Below are 10,911 nucleotides of genomic sequence, written 5' to 3' on the forward strand. Positions count from 1 at the left end.
TATATAAAAACAGGTTGTGTTTAGAATGCCCTGCTCACATATAAAACTTTAGTAAGATGTTTAACTGTATTTTCTTGAGCCTACAGCCTTCGTGCTTCAACAGATTTGAATGTGACCTAATATGTTCTGCCACTGTAACACGGTGAGAAGCTTTACATTTACTATTCATAACACACTTGAGTTATTCAGTCTAGTGTTGATAACATTCAGTGTGCGCTCATTATCAGAGCTGTTGCTCTTTAAGATAAATCCAGGCGTTCAGTGTGTCTGCTGCTGCCTGACTGAAGGTTTCCCAGCACAGCTGCACGGCTGAACCCCTCTGCAGAGCCCTTCAAAGGGCTTTAAGGATTCAGAGCCCACTTCATCAGCTGGACAAGGGAAAGCCCATCTCCTACGGTTATGCAGCATTAAGGGAAAAATGTGGTGACCTTTTACATTTTTTACAGGAAAAAAAAACATCCCATGAGGAATGAGAGGCGGAGGTGGATCTGAGAGTGTATTCATTCTCTGGTTAATGTCCACAGGCCTCACTATCTAATCCTCAGGTCGCATTAAATCCAACGAGACGGCCAGTCATTTGTGTTTTCAATTATGAAGTCACTGCAGCAGGAACTCCACGTCTCGTTCTCAGAGGTTATAACCACTTTATGTTACGATACTACAGTAGCAGCTCTAACAGATGCTCACAGAAAGGAAGGACACTCATTTTGTATCACTTGAATATTGTGCTCTTTGAACTTTTACACAAACTCCATTTTTAATCAGAGACTATTCACATATATCACATGAAAACTTATGCAACATTTTCCAAGATTCTGTTACATCTCAGGGTAAATCTGGTGAAAAGGTTTACTTTGTAAAGACAGATTAATTTTATTTAATACTTCACTATAAGCTGTAATTCATTACTCTGTGTTTTTTTGTGGTGTACAGCAACACGCAATTCATAAAATAATAAATTCATAAAATGATTAGTTGATCTGAATAAAACTACCACACAGTGCAATAAGTACTTCAAACGGGCACCTCACATGTAAAAGCATTTTTACTGAATATAACGGTTCATAGGGTCAAATATATATTGATGGAGAACTTTGAAAGTTCTGCAAAAAAAATACTTTTAATTGTGACACTTGGAGTAGAAATGCTTGCTCAAAATTTTAAAGTTTTAAATTTAAGTTGTGTTTTACTATATTTTATTTACTCAGTTTTCCTGTGATAAAGAGTAATTTCTGGTTATTTTCTTGAGATCTTGACTTATTAATCTCGTCTCCTTAGAGTTTCAAAAGCACCAAACAAACACAGAAATAGGATTAACTTATTAGTGAGGGTAACGGCAGCAAAAATGATATTATCATGAAAAAAACAGCTTTGTTATAGTTTGGATCTCAAGAAAAGGACTGAGAATTACTCATTATCACAGTAACACAGAGTTTATAAGATGTATGGATGCATGTTCACTTAGGGCTTCCATATTTTACTGTATTATAGTCGCTCTTTTTCTAGAAATAAATATCACAAATACTTCTTCTGACTCTGATATTTATGAAAATTCTAATTAAAGAATAAGATATGCACAATGCTACCACACAAGCACGGATATACTCTCACTTTTTTTTAACGCTAAACATATCTTTTTTTGTGGAGGTTAAAATATGTTAACATACAGAAAAAGAGAATTTTAATAATTTCCTTTAAAAGCCAAATTTCCCCTTCTTTGATTTTAGTAAGTGCTGTGACAAATGGATGGAGAGTTTGCTGCTTTACTGACCTGCCTGCTTTTGTGATGATCATCTCTGTGCCGGCCTCGTGGAACTTCTTCCACAGCTCCCTCTCATGAAGAACGACCTTTATGTTCTCGATGTTCTGCAGGAGAACAAACGTCATTGTGACACTCAACACAAGCAATCCTCCTGTCACAGGAGGACTTCAGGTGAAAATATAAACACTGCAGAATAACATCTGAAATCATTTCACACCTTAAAAGATTGATTAAAAATACAAGCCTCCTTAGGTCTGAACAGATGTATGACATAAATACTCAAGGCTTGTTTAAAAATATAAAACTGCAGCTCTCAGAAGTGTGTTTCTCATGAATGTGTACCTGATCAGGTTCACTGGATGTGGGGATGCTGGGAGCTGTGGAAAGGCCCGGTCGTGACTGGTCTGGAAGGACATCCGTCTCCTCGCTGCCGCCGCCGCCGCCGGTCATACATTCATCCGTCACCGCTGAACCTTTCTCCTGCAGCATCTCTGCAGGATTACACAAATACTCAGCTGTCAGAGAAATGTCGTCTGGTATGTGACACCTTTCAGATATAATGTTGACTCTGCAGTGTAAAATAATATGAACCCATATCACCACGGTAACTCTAGACATGAACCACTGGACACCAGGCTGCAGTGAAGCTCTGCTTTAAAGCCTATAGTGTGTAAATGTGTGTGTAGTTTTATTGGCTTGTTTAAATATATGCAGCTAGTTTTGGAGCAGAAGTGTAAGTTTGAACACTTATCTACATTCAAGTTACCAGGATTGTATTGCTAAGAATATCATTACAATTAAAAATAATGTTATAAATGTATTACTAGGATGATTTTGAGATAGTGACCTTCGACTGAAAAAAATAATCATATTAACAATGTTGACCTGCATGAGAGAAAATCATTGAACTTGTTCTCTAAATTGTAGGTGTTTAAAGGTAATTATTATTATTCATTTAGTATTTTTTCTCTCCCTTGTTACTCTCTGGGTCTGCAGACTTTAGTCACATCTATTTTTTTTTAAACCTCAAAGAGACAGAAGTGCCTCTACACATGAGTTATGTTTAAAAGGCTTAATCTGTGTCGACACCTTTTTTGGTCAGTTTTTTCTTCTTCCAATACGTCATTTATTAAGACACATTTCTTTGTGTGTTTATTTTAGAGAATTATTAACATGAACTAAAGAACAAAAATCACTTTTGACTGCCACTAACTCTCAAATTTCCCCTCATTATACCTGTTGAAAACACTCAAATTCTGCTAATTTATCTCTGTGTTACATTTTCCATCCTGCTTACTGATAAACAAACCTAGAAAACATCAAACTACTTATGTAGTTGTGTGCAAAAATCTTTCACCTATCATCTTTTTCTTAGTAAGTGTAAATTCAAAATCAGTATACAGAAGATGTGCAGTGCATGCTTTTTGAACTCAGAGATATATATATATATATATATAAATGTCTCATGTTTTATTCTAAAGTATAAAACTCCTCCATTCCCAGAAATAAAATCATCTAGCTCAGGAAACATCTGCTGTCAATGCAAGATGCATCTGTTTTATAGAAAAGAATAATGGTAGACTTGCATTAATAAGCCCATAATAAGGAAATAAAACTTTAAATGACAAATGTGGACCTCAAAACCAGGAACATATTTGATCTTGGCTGAGCTGTTCCACTAATGTGTTTGTATTTGAGTGAAAACGAGGTCATTTGTTGGATTGGACCGAGCGTATGTACGACCACCAGTTGCTTTAGTTGGTGAGAAAATCGCTTTATGATGGAAAGTAACGTGTTAACTTGAGCCAAGCGGTATTTAGAGTCGGGTTATTATTGGATGTAGACAGGAAGAACAGTCTGAGACGAACATGAAGGGAAACCTCATATTTACTAAACATGTTCAGCTGACACGATTGAAGATGAAGATTTGAAAAATTGCTGTTTACAGTGTTTGTCTCGCACTTTCCTGACATCATTTAAAACTGTCAATCTGAACATCAAAAATGGTTGCATTTCAGATTTCAGATATTTTAGACGTAATCGATATAAATATCTACAAAACACAACAGAGCAGAAGCCTCTGCAATACAAAATCCCTGTTAAGATTTCATCTCTTCAGTCGTTCAGCATGGTCCTGTCTGGGCTAAAATCTGAATCATCGTTGACAGACATTATGTTTCCCATCATGCACTGGGGCAAACTTCATACACCAGTTCAGCATTTGTTAACTCCTTTGCTCCTATAAATCACATTCATTTCTCAAGCATCATCTCATCCCTGAACACTGGCACCTACTACTCATCGCATGTGAACTTTAGTCTGTGCAGACTCACAGCCGTTCAGCTCCGTGTAAGACAAAGTCAAAACTTCAATAACTGAGACTTGATTCTGAATTCGCAGATCAAAGCCTGAGCAGCCAATCACACTGACACATTGTGGTCAAAGCTGCATTGAAAACACGTCTAAAAGGCGTGCAGTTTGGTCCAAAGATGCACGTGGAGTTCTGTATCTTATTTTATTTTGATCGTGAAACACGCACTCGAGTAAAGCAGCTCAAAGCAACCAGGAGGAGTTCTTTGGAATTAGGTCATTTTTAGTTCTACAAAGTATAATTTACAGAAGGTTATTAAAGAACAAATTCTGCAAAGAATTCTTTTAAAAAAAAAGACCCAAAAGACTTCTTAAACCCGGGCCGCCCTCTTTGAAGGACTCAAGCCTCCAAAGATGAAACCAACAAGCCATCAGACGCCTCAAAAATCTGTTACCTCATGCACACAACTGCTTTAAAGCTCCTGCAACACACTTTTGGTTTGTGCTGATTCTGGCACCCCCGGTGGACAAAAAAACAATCTGAGGCTTCTTTCTTTTAACTTTCAAATGTATCATTTATCAAGACTCCTTGCCTAGGAAAACGTAAACAAAGGCTGTTTCTGCAGCGTCTGTTTAATCACGTCCTCTGCCACCTACCCCACACCCGCAGCTTTCAGACATTAAAAATAGCTTCATAGAAACAAACAGGCATGGCTCTGGTGGTCTTGTTTGCTTTTGGTAGGCCATTTAGAAGCATCAGTATTAATATCAGTCTGTTTCATAACCAGTGAAAAACTCTTCGCTGCAGCTTTAATGAACTATATAAAGTATCTGAAGATCCTCCCCCTGAATCAAAGATCTTCTTCACTTGGCTGTGGCTCTCTGTAGAACCAGATGGCACTTTTAAGAGCCGTCATTTTTGTTTCCTGCATTTTCTCACCACATAGATTTCATTATTTAACAGGCAAGGAACAAAGTCCGTTAGAAAAACTGATGGAACTTAGATAATGCAAGTAAAAATAGAGACTGACGGTCATATGTCCCCTCTTTCTCTAACACCCAGAGAAGTGCTGCAGACTGTCATGCACACTGCTTCATAACCTCCTTTTTCTGTGACTGTGTACCCTCCCTCTGCTCCGAGCTGCACGGCTGCCGCAGACTCTCGAGGGCTTCGTCCAGCTCCAGACTGCACACCCTTCTCTCTGAGCGCTGTTTAACTTCTAGTGAGCTGTGTAGGAGAGGATATATTTTAAAAAGGACAGCTATTCAACTACCAGTTATTTCAAACTGTAAGATGTTAAAATTATACATCGAATGTAACCATGGCTACTATGAAAAGCTACTATGAGGAGTTTTAAGCTGGTCATGAAACAGATTGAAATAAATACTGATGTCTCTTCATGAGCTACAAAAGTAAAAGAGACCGTCAGCCACAATAATTATATTATACGTTTTTTTTTTATGCCTGAAACTTCTGCGGGGGGGGGGGGGGGGGGGGGGGGGGGTAGGTGACAGACGAAGTGTTCAGCTGCGTCCAAACGAACCTGCCAGCAAAGATTCTTGATGACTGATTTATTTGACTCTTTATAAAAAAGGTTGAGTAGTTTATTAGAAGACAACATACCTACACAAAATAGGCAGAGATAAAACGTGCCGCTGAAAGGCTGACGCCAAAATCAGCACAAAGCAAGAGTTTTTTGCTGGTTATGAAACAGACTGTTATAAAGTTTATTTTGAATACCTGTAAAAGCTGCAGCGGGGTAGTCGTCTTATAAGGGGATAGGAGCATGTAGTGATAGTGAGTATCTTTTTTTCTGTTAAAATGCAGAGTGAGGTTTTTTTGGTCAGAAATCCTTACTCACTAACGCAGGAAAGGCAAAGAGATTAAAGGTACCACTCTGTCCACAGGGGGCGCCAAAACTGACACACACCGAATCTCTCTCACAGGAGCTTTAACTAAAGCTACTTCAAAAAAGTTTTCTAACCCTGTAAAAGATTATCAAATTTACAGTGTGCCAAAATAAATAGATTTAAAAAAAAAAAAAGACAAAATAAATCTCTGACATCCAGGGGGACGTTTTGCACTCAGTTCAAGCAACTCTTCAATCAGCACACAAAAACGCAACTGAATTAATTAATAGTTAGAAATTGTCAATACCTACAACAACATCACCTGTAACATAGTTAAGTTTAGTTTTAACATTCAAACGTAAAGAAAAATTAAAACCAGATATTTCTTTAAACTGATAATCCAGTTCTGAGTTACCACTGAGACGTAAACAAGTCCTCACACAGAAATAATCCCCTCTGGACTGTAATCTTTTATACTTATAAAACAGTTAAAAAGAAAGTTAACATACAACTATTTAATTCATTCATGATAACACCCTCATTTTTTTTTTTTTAGTTTTAGTTGTTTATCACAACATGTTTTTGACATAAGAGCATTTTACTTGATTTAAAAAGTAAATGCTTCTTCAGTTCACCAAGAAAGCTGCAAACTACTTAAAATATTTCAGTGAGTCTGGTTCAGTACTCTCCATCTCTTAACAAAGCAGTTTTTTTTCTTTAAACAAGTACAAGTTATTTAAAAAAACATTCTTTCCTTTGTGAATTTTAACACCAGACTGATGTTTTTAATTCTGATTATAATTGGTCTTTTATATCTTTGTCCTGCGTCTGTTTTTGACACTGATTACAACTTCTTGTCACTCTACTCTGACTTTAAAATGTTCCCACTAATCTTTAACGACCAACCAATCTGAATAACTGAAGTGAAAACACAGTCTGGTACGTCAGAGTGAAACCTGTTGCTTTCTCCTCCCTGTCCCTGAAAGCCTCTCTCTCTCTCCTCAGGCCTGTAAACACACCACGGCCGCTTTCTCAGCCATGAAAGTGGAGAGGCGGCATCCAGTGTAAACTGATGGAGACATATGTGAGAGCCAATAAAGATAAGAGCTGACAGGGAGCCTTTTTTTTTTGGACAGTGTGAAACTCGGCCTTTCACTGTTAAACTGAGCAGCACGAGCCAGAACCCTGTTTCTGTTTGTGTCACTGTGGAGTCTGAAAACGATGCAGGGCATGAAACTTTTACACACACTAAGTTGATGTCTGTCAACACTGGGAAAAAAGGGAAAAATATCACAAATCAAGTAGAATTTTTGTCCTAAAGGGCAATTAACGCTCAAAATGTTTGATATTCTGAGCTGTATTTAAATGTTTTAAATCGTACATGGGGTCTGGTATGAGCCTGCTGTTTGAGCTGTATAAATGTTTGCTTTAAATGAAGCTGCTTGTAACAAAGAACTTAAAGAAGAAGAAGTCTGTGCAGCTGTGATAAACAGAGATTCCTGTGCAGAAGTGGAAAAATCTACAGGATGAATTTGAGCAAACCCACTTAGAGAAAATGTCCAGAAAACTGTCCTGAAGGAAACAGAGGGGGGGGGGGGGGAGGTGTTTATGAGATAGTTGTAATAAAAATTCTATCAGCCGCCATTTTGTGCCTGAAGCTGTGAAACATGAAGGCCTGAGCATCAACACTGAGGGCTTTTCAGTCCAAACAACAACCATAATGCATGACAAATATGTAAAACAAAATAGCACATAAATAGAAGTCTGCCATCATCTCTAATCAGCTGCACAGTTTCACAGAATTGTTTTCCACTTCACTGCAAAAAAAAGCAGCTGAAAGAGGAAATTCTTTCAAGGATATCTCCATGAAAGTTTCAAATACAACAAATATAGAAAAGCATTTCATCACACAACATTATTAACATTTTCACAAGATTATAAATGATAGAAACCTCTAGAGATAAGTCCCACACACACTTCAGAAGCGGCCCTGATTGGCAATATATATATATATAAAATTAACCCAGAGTATTGTCAGGGACTGCTATAGAATAACAAACATTTAAAAAAGTTTAGATTGTGACAGAAACTTCCAGAGAAAGACTTCATAGGAGAGAACTGATTTACAAAATGATTAAAGAGCTAATATCCTGGGCTTCAAGAGAGTACGAAAATAAAAGTTAAAACTGACAAAAACACAATTTAAAAAACGATTTATAATATTAATAATAATAAAAATGTATTACGTTACGTTATAGGCTTCTGCTTTAACCTGCCGGTTACAGTCGAATATTTAAGCTCGATAAATGGGAAACAAATAAAGTTTTAAATTTATATTATTATTATTATTATACTAATAGGCTAATAAATAACGATGCATTTTTATTATAATAATGAATCATGAATGATCCATTAATCCTCATGAATGATCCTAATTAATGATAAAGCTAAACATTGTTTCTAAATAGAGATCTTAATTAAAAGTTATGCAATTAAAAATAACTAAAGAATTAATTGGTAGTTTGTAATCTAAAGCTGTAAATTAGAAAGTTTTGCATAGTTGGAAATTCTTACACATGATGATAATAACAAAGTCAGAAAAAGATCAAAGCGGAAAAATGACTAACTAAAATGTCAATCAAAAGTAAAAACAGAGAGACTTGTGTTTTTGTCATTTCTCCTGTTTCTCGCTCTTTCTCCTCCGTCTTTCTACTTCTCTGTCAGATTAAAGTCTCGCAGATTATCAGTCTGTGGTAAAGAGGGACTTCAGTGATCTAATGATCGCAGCTGATTCCCTCTCAGAGGATGACTCTATTTTAAAGCTCTCCCCTCCTTTAACAGATTCTCTTTAATACAACAGACACCGCGGTTTACGAGCAGACAGATAATCGGCGGATAATCAATTAACATCTAATCAGCAGCACACAGAGCCTGTACTGTACCTCATGCGTTCAGCTATCATCTGCTTAAATCCATCCCTGTGCAGCTCTGAGCTCAGCCTGGAAACAGCGGGGAGTCGCCTCCACACAGCAGCTCCACGAGGGTTTCAAATGCTCTGTTTTCTAGCGGGACTCTGGCGTCTGCAGCGGCGGCTGTCCGCGGGGAAAGTGTCGGTGTGTCGGTGGGTTCCGCTGCCTTAGTGCCCTTCAGCTTCTTCGGCACCGAGCTGCGTTCTGCGCCTGTGCAGAGCGCAGTCTGAGCTCTGAGGGGGGAACTCGGTTTGGTGTTTTCTTGGAATGACACACACACACACACACACACACACACACACACACACACACACACACACATACACACACACACACACACACACACACACACACACACACACACACACACACACACACACACACACACACACACAGTTGCTCAGCCCCCTTGATGTTGATGTGTGAAAGCAGCAGGGAGAGAGAGAAATCTGTCCCCATGCTCCTCGCACCGTGCCGACCCTGAGGCTGCAGCCGGGAAGCAGAGCTCTCCAGGCGGACTGTGGGTGCGTTGAGCCTCGGTAACATCCAATAACACTCACAACTTCACTATTATCTACCGGCTTATCATTCACTTTTGCTTTTAATTAACTTTAGCAACAGATATTTTTCAATATTATTATTCTAATGGGACCAACATTAGATTATTGAATTATTCAGCACTCAGAGACTTGTTCATATTAAGCCTCTGAGGTGAACCATTTACACATCTGTACTGCTGCTCTGCAGGTTGACATTCATCTCAGGAAGCATTTCTGAACTGATGCTGAGACACTACTCATTTTTTTTAGAAGTGGCATGCATTTTATCCATATGTGCTCCAGTAATTATTTTAGCTGCAGTAATATTTTAGACTCATTGAAGATAACTTTGGCGCACAATTGCCGCAGGAAATACCAGCCCTTCGGCGAAAATAACTTTTTTAAACCTCAGATTTATTTACCCAAAGTAGCCTACACCGAGATGTTTCCTATGTCCAGCACCACAATTTGATCAAATTATTTTAAAAACAAAACCAGGTATTTTTTTTTATATAAGAGTTGCACCCATCTTAATGCTACAACCGATTATAATTCAAACTAAAGTAAACGTATCGCTCAGGTTACAACATAAACTCCAGCATAGCACCTCCACCTCTACTTTTCAACGATTTGTCGACTTTTAGAAAAGTCGATGAAAATCCAGCCAGCAACTTATTTAAAATGAAAAAAACGCTGCTCTGTGTTACTTTTGTTGAGACATATAGGACTAGATTAAATTTAAGTAATTCAAGTCTATTGAAGAAATACATTATGATACAGGCCTATAGTCAGCAACAGGTTAAAACTTCTGAAAGTATTAATTACAAACTTTTCCATTCTTCTCTAAACTCCCTAAGGTTAGCCAATGTCATGTTTATTTTACACTTCACAGCATGCATCACATTTCTTATAATGTAGGAAGTATTACAATCTATCGTATATTACAATTCAGGATAATGTGTCATAATAAGGCCTAATTCGTTTATTTTAATCGGTTCATATTCGAGTCATAGTTCGACTCTGAACTTCTTGCAAGGCGGATACGCAGAGGGTCCTTCACGTTCAACGTTTTTTATTTCTTTATTAGGTAACATATCATGATTATAGAATGCATAACCCATGTTTATTTAAGGTTTGTGACCAGTCGCTGAACTTTCCACCCGAATATCTGCCTGAATGTGCAACAAAGTACAAGAAAATCATCACATCAAGCATGTTAGTGTGTGTGTGTGTGTGTGTGTGTGTGTGTGTGTGTGTGCTCTCTGCTGGATGAGTGACGTGAAGGCCTCGCTGTGTTTGCAGGTGAATTATGCGCTCGTGGTTTTGGAGTAAATGACGCATAACTGTGCGGCGCTCTGCGTAAATCACGGACCAGCGTGGCTTAAACTTCTAATGGTGACATAAGCGAATGAACGGCCACAGTTTGTCATTCGGCCCTCTGCCTGTGTGTGTATGTGTGGGTGTATATTTGTGTGATTTC

General features: G+C 38.0%; 1 protein-coding gene across 1 annotated transcript in view; it reads right to left on the bottom strand.

The window, feature by feature from the left end:
- tbx4 (T-box transcription factor 4) overlaps positions 1-9,286 on the bottom strand; it is a 28,251-nt gene extending 18,965 nt beyond the window's left edge. The window contains exons 1-3 of the mRNA XM_061046072.1: positions 8,866-9,286; positions 2,105-2,253; positions 1,772-1,866 (exon numbers count right to left, since the gene is read on the bottom strand). Coding sequence (XP_060902055.1) covers positions 1,772-1,866; positions 2,105-2,251 — 242 coding nt within the window. The 5' untranslated portion in view covers positions 2,252-2,253; positions 8,866-9,286. The remainder of the gene's footprint in view (positions 1-1,771; positions 1,867-2,104; positions 2,254-8,865) is intronic.
- Between the last annotated feature and the right edge of the window lie 1,625 nt (positions 9,287-10,911).

Source organism: Labrus mixtus, chromosome 9 (assembly GCF_963584025.1).
Source record: "Labrus mixtus chromosome 9, fLabMix1.1, whole genome shotgun sequence".
In the NCBI taxonomy this organism is placed as follows: domain Eukaryota; kingdom Metazoa; phylum Chordata; class Actinopteri; order Labriformes; family Labridae; genus Labrus; species Labrus mixtus.